At 40.7% G+C, this 21,317-nt stretch overlaps 1 protein-coding gene across 1 annotated transcript in view; it reads right to left on the reverse strand.

Moving 5' to 3' along the window:
- Positions 1-227: 227 nt before the first annotated feature.
- Positions 228-21,317, reverse strand: part of LOC141775702 (ecto-NOX disulfide-thiol exchanger 2-like) — a 201,217-nt gene continuing 180,127 nt past the window's right edge. Inside the window, exons 11-15 of the mRNA XM_074649300.1 lie at positions 18,820-18,960; positions 9,716-9,772; positions 8,814-8,919; positions 4,133-4,218; positions 228-874 (exon numbers count right to left, since the gene is read on the reverse strand). Of these exons, the coding sequence (XP_074505401.1) occupies positions 743-874; positions 4,133-4,218; positions 8,814-8,919; positions 9,716-9,772; positions 18,820-18,960 (522 nt within the window). The 3' untranslated portion in view covers positions 228-742. The remainder of the gene's footprint in view (positions 875-4,132; positions 4,219-8,813; positions 8,920-9,715; positions 9,773-18,819; positions 18,961-21,317) is intronic.

Genomic DNA, 21,317 nt, shown 5'->3' on the forward strand with positions numbered 1-21,317 from the left:
CCCGAAAACATAACCTCTGGAGGTAACTAACTGTATGTTGACCTAACGTTAGGAAACGCAATCGTGACGGGTTGTATCTGGGTTTTGGCAGGCAGCTGCTGTCTCTTCTTCCCGGCACTGAATCTTTTAGTGGTACCGAGTACCGGACCGTACCCGCCTACTTTCACTCCTGCTTAAAATCAACCTGCATCCATCTCGTGTGTACTTTCAATAGCCTACACAGACAGTAGAAGGAAATATAAGAATTTATTTCACATGATTGTACAAAATCAAGAAGAGGCAAAAGGAGGTTTTTGAGGTTGAACGTCGACCCTGATGACCTTCCTGTGTAGCCCTTTAGTCCAGGTCTGCCAGTACGGAGTATAAAAAATACAACCAATCCAGTGAGATCGGGACTTTGAGTTGAATCCCATGAGTTAAAAACAGAGCGGAGAGAGTGAGAGATGACGCGACTGTCACCATAGAGATACATCCACTTCTTGGTCGCCATAGAGATGCCGCCAATTAATTTGCCATCGCAAAAAACTGTATATTTATCTCTCTCGCTGCCACCTACATAGACCACCCCTTCCTGATCTGAGATCGGCGCTGAATAATTTGTGCTCTTGCCTTTGCAGGTGGAGTCCGGCGTCTCAGTTAGTTAGTTAGTTGTGGGCTTGCTCCACATTTCTAGAGTGCGCTCCGTGTACCTGTGTTGCCTTGTCGTCTCTTCCACTTCCCAGAAGCGTCAGCGGGCAGAGTCCTATGTGCTCTTGATGCCTTGGAAGCCGCAGAAGGTCCAGCGTTTCTCCAGGCTGGCTCCGACGCCGGTCAGCTCCTGTCTGAAGGTGCAGGGCAGCCGAGTAAGAAGAGCCTCCACCTCACCGGGGTTAATCTGCGGAAAATGAACACAGACAATCTCACACATCATCTTCATCATCTTTCAGGCTGAGGTGACAGCAGAGACGAGCTGCTGTAGACGACCCACACTGTCTTGCATTAATAACCAGGTTGATTGGAGCTCTGTGCTGGTGTCAGGATGCATTAAGGTCCATCACGGAGAGATAGGACTGGTGTATCATTACAGACAGTGGAGCTGTTTGGGTCAGCGTGGAGCCGGTAGATAAGCAGAGAGGATCGGGCTGGAGGACGGAGAGTCCAGCCAGTGGTATTGACAAAAACTCTGTGGGCTGCTTGATGATGCAGAGTCAGTGTTGAAACAACAGATACACAGCCACACATACACTTTAACAAAACGTCAAACATGAACACAATCATGTATGTTTAAAGCAGTAGTTTGACATTCTGGGAAATACACTTATTTGTTTTCTCGCAGTGAGTTAGATGAGAAGCTCGATGCCTGTAAGATAAATAAGAAGCTTTAACCAGGAGACGGTTAGCTTCTGTGTGTCATGAGGACGCATTTTAACGTGTCATTTGTACGCCACGCAACAAAACTAATTGTAACGGCCGCAGTTAGGTTTAGGCAACAAAACCACACACTTAGGTTTAGGAAGAACGTCATTGTTAGGCTTAAAATAAGAACGTAAACTAAGTAAAATACGTACGGAATCAACGTAACATCAGTACGGAAAGCATGTCACAAACGTCACAAAAACAAAAAACACGTCATAAACGTCACTAACATAACCTACAAAAAAAACCACCGGTGTTCAACACCGGTCTCTTGGTTGAAAGTCCTGTGTTTGTTGGACCCATCCACCTCCCCTCCCACCTGCAATAATCAGTCTTTCTCATTTTTTATTCGACATCACTAGCTCTGAGCGTAGCATATTTACACAGATGCATTTACGTTGCGGTCAGCACAGACTACAGAGGGTACAAATGACACGCTAAAAGTAAGAACGGCGTTATCATTGTGCGATCGGGCTGGCCAAACACACACTGTACAAAACACACACACATACAGCTAGCCCGACTGTCCAAAGTAAAAACAACTGGACAATCAGCACCTTTAAAGCTCACTAATTAACACCTTATATCTCATTTGTTTAATCCGTAAGAAAGAGTAAAAATTAAAAGTTGAAGCTTCATACAGATATGAAAGTGGTATCGATCTTCTAATCTCGGAAATCAGCTTATTTCCCAAATTTGAACTATTCTTAAAGATCGGCATCTTCTGCTCCTTGTATACCTGTCTAAGAATGAGTTGCAATGTCTCTAATTAGGCTACATAGATACAATATATATTTAAGATCTATAACTCAAGTAATAATCTCCAACATTTTTATATAAATGCTAATTTTATGAACTGAAGTGTTGAAATGATTAGTTTAATCAAAAAGTATAGACAGACTGCTACAGTCTATTATACTGTATATACGGAGGGTGATTCAGCCTATACCTGTACAATCCCTGTATTTTACATCACATCAATTTGTTAGTAGTAGAGATAAGAGGGACGGAGACCAATCAGATTCAACAGAATGACACTGACTGTCTTTAATATGACACTTTTTTGGATGAGTGCCTGGTGAGACACTAATGACCTTTATTATTAAAATCAAAGCAAACACTTTAACAACATCATATCAACTGGATGTTCTCATCATGAAGCTGCCAGTCAGATGTAGCGAGAATGAGCGACAGGTGGGAATGAGAACACATTTAGAAATCAAGATCGGTCTTGGAGGAATGGTGACGACGAAGCTCAGCTCAGTTGTGAGCCAGGAATGAGCTCAAACGTGTCGCCTTGTTCAGAGAAATGAGACTGACTAACAGCCTAAACTGGCAGAGGCAGGCAGCAGCAGGCGGGACGCAGAACATGAATATATTCATCAATAAGTTGTGCAAGTGGGGATGTGTGATAAGATTAGAAAGTGATAACGGCAACAGGACAGAAACAGAGAAGGCTGTAACGGAGCAAAGACAAACTTTAGCTGTATATCGAGGTTCTGGCTTCTAACGAGGTACGAGGTCTAAAAGGTCGAGGCAAACAAGATTTTTGACCACAGGGAAGGTCAGCGGTGCTTCATCCTGCATCAGAAGAAAATACCTGCAGGGATAAACCTGCCACCCTGATGCAACAACAACAGTGGGTTTGCTCAGCTGCTCACATTAGGTGATGTGGTTGAATCAGGCAACTCCCAGTGTGACTGAGTAACTATAACACAAAGCTACTACCTGTCTGTTTATATCACAAAAATACCTGCATTCGGATTATACCTGCAGTGAATTGACCTAAAATAAGAAAGTCTTTCTACTGCCTCATACATATATCTGTAAGTTAAATAACATATTTTGAGCATGTAACTAAATTAATCAAAATATGATTTGTATTTCAATTTCACCTTCAAAAAAATAGAAAAATGTGAAAAAAAAAACATGTCAGAATTACATTGGGCCATATTACATGACTTTATTTAAATGTTAAAACTTAAACTTGCGTTATCAGTCGTTATAAGCCTCATAGATGTGGGTCAGTAGGGGCCTACTACGCCATACTACGTTGTAAAACTGAAAGCGAAACTTAAATGCAACACGTTCTAACAGGTAGTAAAACTGAATGAAACGTTATGTTTTGATTACGTTATGATAAAAAAGCTTCGGACAGAATCATTCCTGAACAAACACCGTCTAGATATACATATATATACATATACATATACATACATATATATATACTTTTGCATGCATTTTTGAAACAGTCCCTAAATTCAGCTCCTCAGTTTCCTGTCAATATCAGATCATGAGGTAAAAACAACACCTGTGTAACACCAGTCAAGCTTTATTCTGCAATTCACAACTAATTTGGTGTAAAATGATGAAATGGAAAGTGTCGCTGAATGTCCGAGTATTCAGCTTAAACCTACTCACAAGTACACCTCTGTGTTTTTAGTCTATTTGTTTACATACAGCCCTGGTGAGTAACAGGTATACGAGTGTGAAGCAGTGCAGCTTTAAATTGATGTGCCTGTTCACCAGCCTTTGCTGAGATAAATACGGGCTAAAAAAATCTCTCAGAGTAACTGATGGCTCTCGTCTGCACTTCGGGCTTGTTCGCGTGCCAGGAGACTAAAATGGCACAGCAGGACCCTGGCATACAGCAGGCCCATATGTCAGCCCTGCAGGGAAATCTAATCTGTGTCACTATGTCTAGGAGATATACTGTATGTGTGTGTGTGTCTGTTACCTTGGTGTCCAAACGCTGCAGGTAGGAACAGATGTACTCGATGCTGGCTCCAAACGGGTGGACGTGCAGGAAGGTTGAAATGATCCCTGAGGAAGAACAAATAGGTCACGCCAACATGTTAATTAAACTGTCAAAATGCAAAGACATACCTTTGGCATGAAGCTCCAACCTTTGAGTTTCTGTGGCTACAGTCAAACATGACTTTAAACCACAGGCAGAATACTCAAGAAATCAGTTTGTATTATTCTTCCTCCTCTCGCCTCGACTGAAAACAAGCAAGGATGCATCAAGTGGCTTTTGTCAGTCTCCCAGCACTGTTAAGAGGCTCTTGTATATTGTGGCTCCAGATTAGAGGGAGTGTTTGATGCCGTTATCTCTCATCAAAGCCGTGTGCTACTGAAACTCTCCACAAACTCCAACCAAACCATCTGTCTCTCCACTCTCTGAAAGGGCCAGGAGAGCGACAATCCTCCACCGAAGCTTTGTCATTAGAGCACCCCAAGGCCGATAAAAGACACCAAAACTTCTTAGAAAAACAGCTGAGATTTGGTTGGTGGGTCTCCGGATGATCTGACCTCTGATGTGTGTGTCTGCATGTACTCCACCGGCTGAACATACAAGCTAGGAGAGCTAGGCTAAAGTTCAGACTTTCTATACAGAACAACAAAAGGAACTTGAGGGATATTTCCTGATGTATTAGAACTTGTGTCTTATGTGACAGCATCGTCCGTAACTGATCTGGGAACAAATCATGTGTATGATAAATAAGCCTTGATATGATTTAGAAAATGACGATGATGAGAGATAAGAAAAACAAGAATTAATGCCACGTGATTGTATGCCTCCGCTAACCAATCAAGTTGCAGTTTACATCCATTTCTGTCCAAAATGTCATCACTTTATCATTTTATCCTGTTAGACATTTGCATGAAATTGTCATAATTATGCAGTCATGGCCAAAATCGTGTTTTGTGAGGTCACACCAAGTTGTAATCAATTCATCCCTGAGTCCAAGTGGAAGTTTGTGCCAAAGTTGACGAATTTTTGCTCAAGGTAGTTCAAGGCAATTACTGCAAAAAAAAAGTCTACAATATCTTATAAAGTTATAGTATAATTATTATTTTGCTTTTTATGCCGAGTCACATTGTTTCCTCACGGCCTGATGTCTTTTTAAGCAAACGTTGCAGCTTTCCCACATCTCCATTATTAACATGCAAGGTCGTAGAAAACCATTGAGGACATCGTGGTCGTGTCCTCGATAATATTTCTGGGAATTTGAAGGCTGATTTTATTATTTAAACATTTAAAATGTTTTCAGGCAAAGGTGGTGGTTGTTGAGGAGGGTGTACTACTACAGAGGAGAAAGTGAGTATACTCTCCTATATATTCCAATGGCTTTTTGGCTGACAGGTGACTGAGTATACTGTAAACTGCCAGAAAAAGAGGTGGGTATACCCCGTATATGCGTATACCTCTACTACACTACTGGATAAATTGAAATAAAAGGCTTTATTTCCTCTTGCCTGGTGGTGTATAGAAGGATTTAAAGAACATTTCGACCATATTGTAGGCAGATAACATGTAATTGAATATTTTAACAAATAAATGAATTAATATTTTGACATTTCTTTTAATACAAAGAACATTTTATAGAGTTTGGTTGGTAGCCAGGCAAAAATGTCTCGGACTTTGGACTTTTGTCCTCAGTATTTCCAAAAATCCTAGCTTTGACCCTGTTAACTTGGTGAGTAAAATCGTGTTACCAAGTTGTAATAAAACAGAATTATACTTTCACAGTGTATAACAGATGATTTGAATGGTGTTTTCAGCAGCACAATAAAGTGTTTCATTCTTATTGAAAAAACACAACTTGTCCTGAAATGAGCTTTTGCAGCCGAACAATACAAACACTTGTATACTTTTGCTTCTCATTTTCCCTCAAGATTACGCAACTGTGTTCATCTACATTCACCGTGTGAAGGGAGAGAAAAAGGCAAAGAGATTCAACCCTTTTGTTTCCTGATGAAACATTTTTCTTCAGGAGCCGAGCGTCCCTTTTATTCCTGCGGTGCTCACTTCGACTCAGCATCAAAACAAGATGTCAAGAGGAGTGATTCTGACACAAGAAGGTGCCGGGGTTTTTAACTATGGCGCACCTCCGCCTCAGCAAACAGCCGGAGTGGGCATGAACAGAGGACAAGCACCATTGACTACCTAACTACCTGCTATGAGACAGTAGGTGCAGGTATTTCTGGCTCTGGAGGAACACCGGACACAACTGGACGGATACAGAAAAGTCTATTATTTGGTAAACTCAATTTGCATTTCCTGTTTTCACTCCCTAACAAGACGCAGAATGTTTTATCTTTCATGCTTTGAGCCAACGGATGTCCTTGACAATTAACGTGTGAAAATGCAGCGTGCCGGAAAACAAGCAGCGAAATAGGACGAGGCTTTATTTACTTCTATAAATAATGTAGTTTATTACACACGAGGGAGATAAATGTTGGCCATATTTACCCATTATCATAAAGTCACATTGCATTATGTAATCTAATGAGTAAAGTGGGCTCTTTCTCTCCTCATATCTTCCTCCTCTCTCGCTCTAATGGCTATGTAATTATGCATAGTTATTACGTCAGAGCGACTGAAGCAAATCAGAGAAATCCAACTGCTGTAGAGGTGGCATTGATAGTGCACCTTGTGTTATACAAGGGATGGACAATAACAACAATGGAACAACACATTACGAGGTAATGTAATCCAATTCAACAGCTATGCAGTGTGTATTCCCTTTGTGAAACTAATAATGTTGCATTTCTGTTGAGACCATCATTTTTGAGGCCATAATTGTTGGCATTGTGGTGTGAATTTCTTTATAATGGAAGGTTTTCCTGTTATTTTGTACACTTCCTGGTAGTGTTTTGGAGGGCCTAATGAAAATTGTGTTTAGCTCAACCCTGATTCAAATAACATGTAAAAGAACAATTAATAATATCAGAACGCCATCACCATACAGCACACATTAAAATACTAAAAACAGCATCAAAAATATGAAACATAAGACATAAAATACTGTAGAGCAGGTCTTATACATCAGTTTTAGTTGACAAGATTAAGGTTGTTTGAAATCACATACTAACGTACTGTATACTAACATACTGCATACTAACGTACTGTATACTAACATACTGTACACTAACATACTGCATACTAACGTACTGTATACTAACATACTGTACACTAACATACTGCATACTAACGTACTGTATACTAACATACTGTACACTAACATACTGCATACTAACGTACTGTACACTAACGTACTGTATACTAACGTACTGTACACTAACGTACTGTATACTAACGTACTGTACACTAACATACTGTATACTAACGTACTGTACACTAACATACTGTACACTAACATACTGTACACTAACGTACTGTATACTAACGTACTGTACACTAACATACTGTATACTAACGTACTGTACACTAACATACTGTATACTAACGTACTGTATACTAACATACTGTACACTAACATACTGCATACTAACGTACTGCATATTAACGTACTGTATACTAACGTACTGTACACTAACATACTGCATACTAACATACTGTACACTAACATACTGTATACTAACGTACTGTATACTAACATACTGTACACTAACATACTGCATACTAACGTACTGTACACTAACGTACTGTATACTAACGTACTGTACACTAACATACTGTATACTAACATACTGCATACTAACATACTGTACACTAACATACTGCATACTAACATACTGCATACTAACGTACTGCATATTAACGTACTGTATACTAACGTACTGTATACTAACGTACTGTACACTAACATACTGCATACTAACATACTGTACACTAACATACTGCATACTAACGTACTGTACACTAACATACTGCATACTAACATACTGTACACTAACATACTGCATACTAACGTACTGCATATTAACGTACTGTACACTAACATACTGCATACTAACGTACTGCATATTAACGTACTGTACACTAACATACTGCATACTAACATACTGTACACTAACATACTGCATACTAACGTACTGTACACTAACATACTGCATACTAACATACTGTACACTAACATACTGCATACTAACGTACTGCATATTAACGTACTGTATACTAACATACTGCATACTAACGTACTGTACACTAACATACTGCATACTAACATACTGTACACTAACATACTGCATACTAACGTACTGCATATTAACGTACTGTATACTAACGTACTGCATATTAACGTACTGTATACTAACGTACTGCATACTACATGCTCAATCTGATCTCATTGTTTTGTGTTGGTAATTGATTTCCAATAATAAATATAAACATATATTTGCATAAAGCAATTAAGTATTTAAGCAGTATTTTTTTTAGTTAGTTTTTAACCAGGAAATATAGTTGTTTTTTTTCATAAAGGGATTTTTTTTTTTTTTTTTCAGTTTAATACAAATATTTACCCAACTATGATATTCGTTTGTCCATCAACAGGTTTATGTTTGTAATAGAAAATTGTAACATTAACATAAATGTCTGTGCAAGCAGCTTTGATGTAATTAATGTAAATGTAAATGCAGTGATGCCATAGAGATACAGAGAGGCAGCCTACCAACTAGCAGTGCGTCCCTCTCGGAGTGAACAGGACTGAGACGGTTCTTCTCTGGAAGACCTTCCTTGTCCTGACTGCAAGACACCACTGATGATGCTGTTACATCCTGAGGACAGACAGAAATCACAACAACACTGTTGAAAGACCCACATAGCATCTCAATTAAACACTGACGCTACAGAAACATCTAAACAGGGCAGCTCTGGGTAGTTGGGCGTGTTTTAATTAAGCATGCAAGAAGTTTTGCAGTGTAAGCGGATGCAAAAAATAGAAAATAAACACAAAATAATCAACATAAAAACAAGGACAAGACAATGAGCAGAATAAGATGAAGGAGTGAAAGAATGAAGCCAGCAGCTAAAGTTCAGACATAAAGGGGGAGAAACATAACAAGAGAGAGGAAGTGCTAATGATCAAGCTGTTGTTTACTGTGAACCTGTGACCGCCTTACACACAGAAGTGGGGATAGATGAGGACATTTGGATGTGTGGCAGAAAAAGACATTTATGTCTAAATGAAGTGAAATTTCTAAATCGAGAATCACGGCGATGAAAAGGTGGCTTCCCCCTCCAGAGTCTCGTCTAATGAGGACGCAGCGGCCCTGTCTTCAAGCAAGAGTGTGCACATTTACTTTATATGTGCACTGTATGCTGGTCCTTCGTTTTCTAACCCAGTTGTGTCTGAGGGATTTAGTCAGTGACAAGTACAGTCCCTGTGAAGACTGGCCTGTAATGACATGTCATGTCAGTGGAAGAGTTATGGGATGGAGGAGAGGAGAGGAGAGGAGAGGAGAGGAGAGGAGAGGAGAGGAGAGGAGGTGAAATAAGTAAAAAAGTAAAAGGGGAAGACAAATATTTAGCGAGGAGTAGTGAGAGTTCAGGTTTTTTTTTTCCCCCACTTACACTGACTTGATTAGCACTCTGTTCGCTCCCTCTGTCATCTTGCTTTAACGTCTCCAGCTAGAGTCAATTAGAAAAATGAGAGGAAACGTCAATGAGAAACAAGTCACCCACTAATGCAATCAGACACACCAAAACCCTCCATCCCTCTCTGACTCTCTCTCTCACACACACACACACACACACACACACACACACACACACACACATGAACATGAACAGCAGCAGCAGCAGCAGGAACAAGGCCTGGTTTCAGAGGGACTTTTTTTCTGTTCAAGTTTTGGAGACAAAGTCAGATAAAGTAAAGTCAAATAGTTTCTACGAGCCTATGCAGTAGGCGATTTGAGAGGGGAGTGAGGGAGGATGCCATCCCCCTTGTTAACCTCTCTCTCCATCCCCTAGTAGCAGAGAGAGTGCAGGGGCTGCAGGGTTGTTTATTGAATAAGTCTACCTGACTTATTGATCCTTTATCTGACTGAGGTTTGTGCAAGTTAGGCTACATCCACACTAATATGTTTTAAAACGCCGTTTTGAAACGATAACGATCTCCATCCAGACGAACGTTTTAGGGCTGTTTCAGAATTAATCTTTGTTCATACTAACCGCGCCTGAAAACACATATCACATGACCATTCACGTACACTGGGCATGCGCGTGCCGGTGTAAACAGGAAGCAGCGCTGGACACGGGAAATGATGCAAAGCGCTTGAATAATAGCTTGAATCCTGCCATGTAGGCAGTAGTAGCATTATAAAATGCACAACAGCTGCTAGCATAGACAACATGGTCAGCAACGCTTGTAACTCGTTATCCATGTTGAAATTAAACCACTGGTGGTCGAAGCTGATGTCGTTTGTTTTCTTCTGGAAAAGGTTCACGTGATGGAGCGTGACGAATCAGGGAAGGACACGTCATGACTGATGAGACCAAATCAACAAGTGAATGTTGGCGTCTGCATCATCGTTTTCAAAGTTCTCCGTGTCTGTCCGTCTAGACCAAAACGCAATCCTGGAATTCTAAAACTAAAACAAGGTCAGCAGAGTTATCAAACGTCTCAATTTTAGAAGCTTGGAAACGGCGGAGTAGTGTGGATGCTAGCCATAAACGTAGCAAAACGTATGCGTTTTAAAACAAAAATGCATTATTGTGGATGTAGCCTTAGAATCTATGGCCCGACTATGGCTCTGAAATATCAGTAACCTCAGGCTGCATTCACTCCAGATCAGGCTATTGCGGCGATTCGCCGTAGGGTTGTGCAGCGGTGTTGGGAGTGTCACTTTAATGGCCCATTGACTGCACGACGATTAGCATCTTTTGTTCCCTCATGGCAGGGTTGTACAGCTCTGGATCTCTGGTTACATGATTTTGTCACCGCAGCGTGACGTCGAGTGGCGTTTCTCCAAAAGTTGATTTGAGTTCATCTTTTCATCCATCTTGAGATTCTTTACGTCATTTGGAGCAAGAGTCTGCGCAGTAGTGATCGCGAGCCGCGACATCGAGGTCAGCGAGGGAGACTCACAACTGTCAAATCATGATGCCTCACCCCTTTTTTATAGCATCAAATAACTAATTTAAACCAAAGTTATCAGAAAAATGACATACATCAGCGTGATAAGAGCTACTTATAATGACAGAAAACTATTTTTGGAAAAATCTATTTGTGTTCTTTGACTTTTTAGTTTGGCTCATGTCCCGTCCGCTAACATGTAGGAGGCAGGCTTTACGACCTATGCTGCAGCCAGCCACCAGGGGGCGATCGAGATGTTTTGGCTTCACTTTTGGGGAGCTGTCATGTTGTCCATCTTTATGAACAGTCTGGTGTGAATGCAGCCTAACTGTTCTGTGTATTGATAAATCCATGGTGCAGTCGTAGCCGACAGATTTGTAATTGCGACTTTTTCCTTAGAGTCCCGTCTTTCTGTCAGTTTCGTCTTAGAAATCTAAATAATGGTTCCTCTGCTCTGCTGTGCTGTGTGGAAAGTCACCGATTTATTAAATCAAAGTTGCATCAACAGCACAGAGCACATGCACTCAAAGAATACCTTCTAAGTACATTTGAATGGAAACACTCCGTTTACGATGACACGCTGTCACTGACATACTGTTTAAAGTGATTAAAGTAGCTTCTCTTTTATGGCTGAAGGCGGTGATAACATGACAACGGAGCTGACAGGTGTCTGTTGACAGAGGACATCTTGAGAGTGGATTTGGGAGACTGTGGGACAGATACGGTAACTGCAATAATAAGCAGATACTCAGCATTAGGAAATAATGCAGCGCTGACAGCTCTGATCCAGCGTGAATGCACACGGTGAAGGAATATGTAATCTACCATCTGATGTAAACACTACACTGAACTGTCACATATAGTGAGAGGAGCTGATGCCCCGTGCAATGTGCTCCTGTAACGTATGTCTCAGTGTATATATGTTGATGTATTTCCCCACCTACTGTATGCCGAGAGGAAACTGTTGAATAAAATGATCCTCCACCAGATGATGGAATGATATGAGAAGGTTTCAGTAAATAAATCCCCACATGTAAGTAAAAGCTGGCATACTTTATTATCTCCTTGAAATAGCCTTGCTCCTTTTTATTGTTTTTTTTGCCGTATTCTATGACTTATGCTGCTCCGATCGTCTTTATTATTCCGACAGGGACTGATATTTATGATGTGGAGTATTTTCCTGCATTACATGATGAGAAAGGTGAAGTCATAGTGACCTGATCTAATGTAGATTCAGTGCTATTTAATGAATGCAGGAATCAGTGGATCAGTGAAGATAAACTGATGTATTAAGAGCTACATTTTTGATAAAGAGAACATTTTGATTAGTATCTATTATATGTGATTAAGCATTAAATAATTGTGACCAAGATACGTACAGAGCAGGACATATGAAAACCTGCATTAACTGATTTTTTTGGCCACTTAGGGGCAGCAGAAACAACCTTTAAGGCCCAGACACACCAAACCGACATCAAAAAACTTGTGACGACGAAGGTCGCCTGTTGTGTCGCCTCACGTCGTCTGTGTTTTGGCCAAAAGTTTCACTCTAACACACCGCAAAGACTACAGCCAACGGCAAACTACCACGTTTGTTCTGCGCCTGCGTGAGAGGAAATAACTCTCCACACCAGCAGGTCGTGGTTGTCTGTATTCGAAACCAGAAGACTGAGGACGTAGCGTCAAACTTGATAATGATTGATGATCATGAATCAATATAATGAATTGGCGAAAATAACTCCGACACGGGCAGACTAGAGCAGACGGTGCGGGACACACCGCAAAAACTAGGCCGGCAGATGCTCACCGACAGCCCAAAACAGACGGCTGAAGGAACCATAGTTCCTGGAACTAAAAGTCCCGGGAACTTTTGAGAGCTGTGAGAGTGAACCAAAACAGTAAAGTTGTGGTCCAGACAGCTATACAATGAGCTGAAACTCATTGAACCTCCATAGCCGAGGGGAGCTGCAGATAAAGGTGATTATTCTAATTATGAGTACTAACTACTAAGCACACTCCTCGTCGGTGGCGGGAGACTCTTAATTGTGGGATCCATGCTAAGAACGAACACTTCTTCATCCTTGTTAGGACAGTCACAACATTTCCTGATCCGTCTGAGGGCTGAGACGGATCAGGAGGATGCAAACACTTTTACCTTTTTCAGTGCTGCATTTAAGAGGGCAGTAGAGTGTGTTTGCTGTGGCCGTGCTGTGTGAAGGGGCTGATCTGAATGTGATGGTTGTGGTGGAGGCTGAGACGGTGCTGCACGGTGAAGGAGTGTTTGTGTATCCTCTACATGTGTAGTCAATGTTCCTCGCTGGGAAACGAGAGGTAGGGGAGCGTGATGAAGCTGCGTTTTGACAAGCTCAAGATGAAGCACAACACACGTATTCGTCTCGTCTCTGCTGACCGACGCTGCTCATGTTGCTACATGCGAGTCTCTCACTGAGAAAGGGCTCTTGGAAAATTGAAATGCTGCCGTTTTTTTCCAAACCTTGCTGTCTCCGCCAGCTGAGACACGATAACACACCTCTCTCTCTCAGGTTTTTTCCACCTCCTTTTGTATTTTTCTTCAATACACAAGAATGTGAGAGTGTCTGAAGATGCCACGGCATTATTTAAACATTAAAACTTTGAGGTAAGCTTTAATAAATTATCTATAGCTTAAGCAAAGATGCTGCTGTGACTTTGTTGCCAGCTACATGCAACTTTTATAACCTGCCCTTCTTTCTTCTGACCACCTGGGGAACTGACTCTTTGTCAGCGACTGGCAGGGCTCACAAAGGTCAGTCAAACATGGGTACAAAGTTTAACGAATATGAACTTCTGGTGCAGTGTTTTGCACCGAGCGTGCCGCATTTCAGGGCAGGATAGTAGGAAAAAAAAAACACACCACATAAAGAATAACGATGCACGGAAACGCTGTTTGCAACTATGTGAAAGCGGCTTAAAAGGAGGACAGCGGTGTTTTCTCCTGAGACATGAACAGCTTGTACGTACTGTATGTGTCATGTGGTAGTGCAAAAATAGTGGAACATAAGCTGCTGTCATCTCCTTAACGTCACCTGAGGACAAAGTCCCCATTGAGGTCCAGATGATGAAGTGTCTCTACTGTACAGCTCTGCTTATATACACATATACTACTCCAGAGGACAGGAAGAGATGCTTATGGGAGCAGTGAAGAGAAATCACCATCACCAGCACAACAGAGGAACAACTAGAGGAGCTAAACCCAAAAATTCATTGTCCCTGCAGAGAGAAAAACATCTTCTCCTGTATAACTGGAGTCTATAAGGCCCCGATCAGACAGAGCGCATTTCCTGCCACCTGGGGCGCCTTTTTGTAATGGTTTTCAATGAGACTGAAGCGTTTTTGAGTGCTGATTTAGTGTTTCCAAGCGCCTGAGTTATGATTTTAACTTTATGACTTTACCATGATATGAACGGAAACCAGCAGGAGGCAAATTAGTGCGTTAGTTGAGATTTTTGGTTAGATGTTTTCATTCATTTAAAATGTACTTTTAAGCGTTTGGGTCACGAACAGTTCATGGTTTGTAATAAGGTAACGTTAGCACTCATTTGGTGGTTTTGGGGGTTTCAGCTAGAACATGTTTACATGCTTTAATGTTCAAAAAACACATTTTCTTCATACCGTCTGTCTGAATAATACCTGTAATCACCCTCTGTCTGAAATGCTCCGTTTTAGCGCCCGTCTCTTTCAGACTCCCTCCTGAAAAAGCCTCTGATTGGCGTGCAAGAAAAATATAGTGCACCTTTGCAAAAGTAGTTCTCTATATTCTACTGAGCCTGAATGTGACGTAGGAAGGGGAGCCAAATCTGAATGGCTTGTTGAATCACATGATTTCTGATCTAAGCAGCCGACAAAATACTGACTAGGTTGTCTTAATCCAGTTTGTGGGTTGGTAGACACTCAAGATACCCAAAATGTATGTGAGCAAGCTCTGAAAAAGTTCATGATATATCCCCTTTAACACAAATTAACAAAGAATACAATGAGAGGTGGTAGCCATATCAGTATTCAACAAAACTAGAAAAACAAAATCTATGTGGGTAACCTGAATATGAGCTGAGTGAGAAGGAGAGTAAGTGGCGTTTTCCTCACTCCTTTATGAGGTATTTCAGCCCCTTTATTGTGCGTAGATCTGTCTCAGTGTGTTGAGGATAGTGCAGCCCATCAGAGGGACAAGCACAGAGAAAAGAAAAAAGCTAATTCACATAGTTTAAATATCAGCAGCTGAGCGACCTTCCATCGGCTCACAGCAAACCAACTTGAGCAGCTCTGTGAATCAGAAAGATGACCCGAGAGCTGACAGCAATCCACCAGAGTCATCAGGCACCACTTGACAGTACCATTTTAGTATTATAATTATCCAATTACATAGATGATTGAACTTGAAGCTCAAACTCATAGCCGCCCTCTTCCCCTGTTACCATGCGGAGCCAAAATAGGCCAGCGAGAGGTATAGTAGTAGAGATCACCTGCACTCGAACACAACCTTTTGTTGTATGTCGATAGGTGACCTGCAATAAAACGACATCTCTGGAGTGTTTTGATAAATGTGTCTGCCTCTTATGGAGGAGAGAAGCGGTGACATTCAGTAATTATTTTTACTGTACGGGTCAGGACAGTTTGGTCTCTACAGCTTTTGTCGCGGCTAAAATTCAAGGACGGTTCTCCCACGGCAACAAACTCCTTCACAGGCATTCAAACTGTACATACGAGCTGCTGGGTATAATCACAGCCTATGAGCAGCCTCATTAGAGCTGTTCATCACTTATGTCGCTCACTCAAGGGCACCTCGATGGTAACAAAGGCCTTCTGGACTGCCTTTTCTATAAATCCATCTCCTATTTTATGATGTAACATCAACATTCGGCGCTATACAAGAATGAGATGGAGGACATGGCAGTGATGGCAGCGATCGTAGTCGAGGTAATTTTCACAAGATATGCAAAACATTTTCCGCTTCAGAGCGACATACTGTAAAATAAATCGCATTTGAGTGTAAAAAGTTCATTGGAGGATTTAATGTGCCCTCAAACGCCTTCGACCACACAGGGGACGGTTACTGGCTGTATCTTGATTTTGGGTCTGAAATTGGAAAAGTGCAAAATATAACTAGTTTGAGTTTCTTTTATAAGAAACATTTAAGACATTTAACTCACATTCATTGATCATTCTTAAGATTTTCACAATATCAAACCCCATTTTTGATATTATTTATAGTCAGAATTGTTTCAGCAATAGCCATTCATTGTATTTACATTCTGTAATTACTTATCTATGTTGATTGATTCTATTATAGCTCTTTTATTTTTAATGACTATATTTAAATGTCCTTTTATAATATGTTTCTTTTGCATTTTGTCTTGATGATTTTGATGTTTTATGTAATCGCTTTGAATTGCCTTGTTGATGAAATGTGCTGTATAAATAAACTCGCTTTTGCCTTGTGTTACGGCCACAGCCGATTTCTCCTCCACGTGACTAACCCCCTCTGAAGTGCTCATGTTGATTAGGATGTGTGGTTTCCGGTACGGGACTGGCTCCGCCTGCTGAGGCGTTGCCACCCTCTCTGAGCTGGAGGTTTCTGATTGGAGAGGCTCCAATCCCGAGGAGGCAATTCGGCAGCTGAAGCTTCAAATAGTTGGCCAGCCTGACAGTCGGCGCGACTGGGATTTGGAGTGAACAGCTCGCCAACGTATCTCTTGATATTAGGTTGTTTTCTAAACTAGTATAATGTCAATTGTGGTGATTAACTCTGGCAACTGAGGTTGTAAGCGACCGGGGGAACTGGGGGCCAGGTTAGATTCAAAAACTAATTTCGACTACACACCTATATTAGGAAATTCCTTTGTTTAGTTCACTAGTGTGCAGGGGTGCTGTTTTGTCTGTTGAGTTAATTAGTGAGGTTTTATTTTCCTTTTTTGGTTAATTTAGAGTAAATTAGACATGGAGTCCTTTTTTTTGTTGTACTTATTTCGTTGATTTTAACATCTCACACAAGCCCTTTTCCTTAAGTCTGCCTCACCTCTTTTTGTTGTTGTACCATCTAAGCTCCATGTGAATAAACAACTTTATTTTTACCAAGAATATCTGGTTTTATGTTGCTTTCCTTTTCCCTAACGAGCTGGGTTGTAACACCTTGCCTCTACATAGTAGTTTTCAGTGTTAGTGGCGGGGTCCAACATTCCCAAACAAGATTTAAATTGCCTATAAACCCACATGGTATTCACAGGAAATGATGCAACATGTAACCCAGCATTTGTAATTTTATTTAACATATCGCATGTAATGCGTTTACATGTACTCAAGTATCCAGGTTCCTCAGAGAACAGGATACTGTATGCACTGTAGTATCCTGGTTACTGTAAATGACGCAGGTCAGTAATCATATTTGTCCCATTCCCCCCGACCTTATTTTGGAGGCATGGCTTTCTTATTCTAACTGTAGACTTTAGACTTTTACAGGCTAGTTTGTGTTTGTTTCAGTTTCAGTCAGACTTTGGATTGAAGTATTTTAAATATGAGGACGCAACGCTCCGTTTAATGATCTCTCCTTTCATGCAGCCGCTCCGCTGTTCTACCCGTCTGCAGTCTTTGGTTATGCACACTTGTAAAAAGACGATTAGAAACCTGTTGACGCGCATACATGGAAGAGTGTTCCTCAGGAGAAATCTAGCCGAGGAAATCCGGTTTCCCTAACCCCCTACCCCAATTACGGTAACCAGGCTATTCGATTACATGACATTTAAGAGATCAGTTTACTGGAAAACTGTACTGTAACCTGGTTACTTTAGAGCATGTAAACGCTTCATACTGGCATCTCAGTTTACTGTTCTTTCTCCCACAGCCGTATCAGAGCTATATTAAGTTACTGCAAATACAAACCAAACATTTCCTACTTCTGTTAGTTCACATTACTAATAAAATGATCACAAAAACCCCAATCGTTCATCAAAAATAAGTCTACAAAAACGGTCATGGGATGATGGAAAAAGGCAGATTACTGATTGATTTCTTTATTAAAATGGAATGAAATCTACTGAAATCAACCTTTGGCCTGATTCTGATTTCAATCTGTTCCTTTATTTTGTCGCCTGTATCTTAAATTATCCGTTAAATCATAGTGACCTGGTCTTTTAGTTACTTCAGATTATCTATCTTTTTCAATTTTCTGTTTGTAAATTCACGGTTAATACCAAAGATCTTGATTACTTGTTCATTATCAGTGCCTCTGAGGGGGAACTTTCATCTTTCATCTACTGTGCGGAGTTGATTCAGGGACAAATCATTAGACACCACTTTAAATGCACCAAAATCTTCACTAAAATGAAGCCAGTGTTGAATAATTTTCCCCAATATGAAATATTTGTCATGCACTGAAACTCATTATGAAGTAATTTCTTTCTAACTAGAGCACAAATGAGGCCCGTTTTAAAAAAAAAGATTCATTATTACCATTTACGCAAACACATGAACACAAAGTTTTCCCTTGACTTGCATGTGTGTGTGTGTGTGTGTGTGTGTGTGTGTGTGTGTGTGTGTGTGTGTGTGTGTGTGTGTGTTTTCTTCTGACCTGTGGTGTGTGTGTAGTCTGCAGGCTGTGCAGTCCCGACGTGAGGTCATGGATTTGGTTCTTCAGCTGCTGTTTGTCTTCTAGACTCTTCTCAAGCTCGGCCTCTCGCTCCTTCAACTCGTCCCTCATTCTCAGCAGTTGCTAACATGAAGAAGAAGAAGCAGAAGCAGAAAAAGGAGAAGGAGAAGGAGAAGGAGGAGGAGGAGGAGGAGGAGCAGAAGAAGAAGAAGAAGAAGAAGGGTTAGCCATTAATGTTCATGTTAGTTTCACCAGTGCTTCGACAGAGGGAGAATAAGTTGATCTGATGCAGGGTCCCAATCTGAACTCCGGAGAATCAAAAGGTAAAGTTTCATAAGAGATATTCAAAATAAGGAGTCCCTCATCAGCTCCCTCTTTTAATGTGATGCTGAATAATTCATCAGTTACACAGTGCTGCTGTACAGTCTCTGTCAAGTGAGGTGAAAACTGAGCTCTGGTCTGGAGACGGGGAGCCAGATTCAGCTGGTCGGACCTGCACATAATGAGCTCCTCTGCATATCTGGGACCTCATTCATACCAAGTATTAAAAACATGTTGTCTGCATATGTTGTCTAGATAATGAATGATCCAATTACACCGTAATACTTTTACATTATGTTGGTCTGTGTTCTGTCTTCATCCTGTTACAGATGAGCAGACAGGTGGGCCGGCAAATAGCACAAATATAGTAATCATATCTGGCACTATGATGGAGGTCCAGTGAAGAACGGTTGAAATGACCACAATTCTTGCACAAATCTACAAATGTCAAAAGATTTTGATCCCAAAGTAGTGGGGCGGGGTTGACATCTGATGTTGTCAACCCCGCCCCACTACTTATCCAATGACCTATCATGATGCAGACAGAATCAACACTGACAACAATGTTCCTGATGTAAATCTAAGGTCATAAACCAGATGACATATGAAGAGTAAATATATTGTGTCTTCAGATGTAAATGAGGCCTTCTATCTAATGGGAGGATATTTTCTCAATAAAAACAATCCTTTGCATAAATAGCAGTGACACCAGACTGCCTCTGAGTTGCTGAGGTCAAATCATAATGCAAACAAACACCTTATCAAAGACATCTTACTTTAACATTTCCTTAATGCAGATAAGACACAGAGTGAATTTGAAAAGTCTAAATTGAAGCGTGGTGTAAACCTGGCCGACCAGAGGTTACTACTTAACACATTATTGGATGTACGCCCAAAAGCAAAACATTCATTTAGAGGCCTGACTCAAAACAATGACTGCAGAACTGGTGCGTAATTTGCTATAATTTAGACTTGGTGCTGCTCCACATGATAAACAGATGCACTGTGCAGCTCTCTAATGCGCATGAACGTGTCTGTCAACCTTTCATAGGGAAATATAATCTTAAAAATGTTAACATTTTTAGCTTTTGGCATCATTTAGATAAAGGAAAACATGTTAAATGTATATTTTGTGATGTGTGAAAAAGGCTCTAGCAGACAATATGAATGTCTTTTATGTTTCAAAGTGAACATCATTTTCTCTCCTGCAGGATAAATGTATAATACTTCAGCCTTTTGAAGGGAAAAACGAAATTTCAGAAGCAAAGTGTTCAAATTATCTACTGATGTTTTCATATACGTGCTGGAGACACATTTCATGAAGGTAATTACAATGCACTTTGTCAAATGAGATCCAAGTGGAGAAAAGCTCCTCTATTTTCTATCTCTTCACTTAAGGAGGAATAACTGCGAGCCGGGGCTATTTGACAACACAGCAGGTGATCAGAAAAGTGGATTGCCGCCTGAGGAAGTGTTTTCTTTTTTTTAGTGGATTACTAAATGTTCCTGAGGGTGATATTCTTTTAAATAAAGCCATAAGCTGTGGTTCTCAATGCTGGTCCCCAGGATACAAATACACTCTGTTTTCTTTTTCATTTTAGCCATTTAAAGGGTGTAATTTCTGTCTAAATGCCAAACTCTATTGTTCAATTAAACAACAACACATCACATCCCGACCCCTCAGCAAACACACAGGCCTGCAGCTACACACTGGATCGGATTAAAAGTGTTTGTAACACAAGTGTTATTGTAAGTAAATGCTGTAAAGATGTACTGAAAATGTAACTGACCGATCTGGTGACACAATGGTGGTGTGTGAAGGTAAATATATGACTTACTGAAGCAGTGCAGTACAAAGGACAAACATAACTATAAAGCACGGGGTGTACAGTATATGTTAATGTTGTGTTATGGAGTTAGCTTAAGAAAAAAACCCACCTATATGGAGGTAAAATCAAGCACGCATTAACACGAGGGGCCGAAGCTAATGATTATTTTCACATCAGTGAATCTGATGATTATTTCCTCAATTAATGAATTCATTCTTTTGTCTCAAAAAACCGTCACATCACAATTTCCCAGAGCCCAAGGCGACATATTCATTTTGTCTGAGTAACAGTCTAAAATCAAGTGATATTCAATGTCCTAAGAATAGACTG

Source organism: Sebastes fasciatus, chromosome 10 (assembly GCF_043250625.1).
Source record: "Sebastes fasciatus isolate fSebFas1 chromosome 10, fSebFas1.pri, whole genome shotgun sequence".
NCBI lineage: Eukaryota > Metazoa > Chordata > Actinopteri > Perciformes > Sebastidae > Sebastes > Sebastes fasciatus.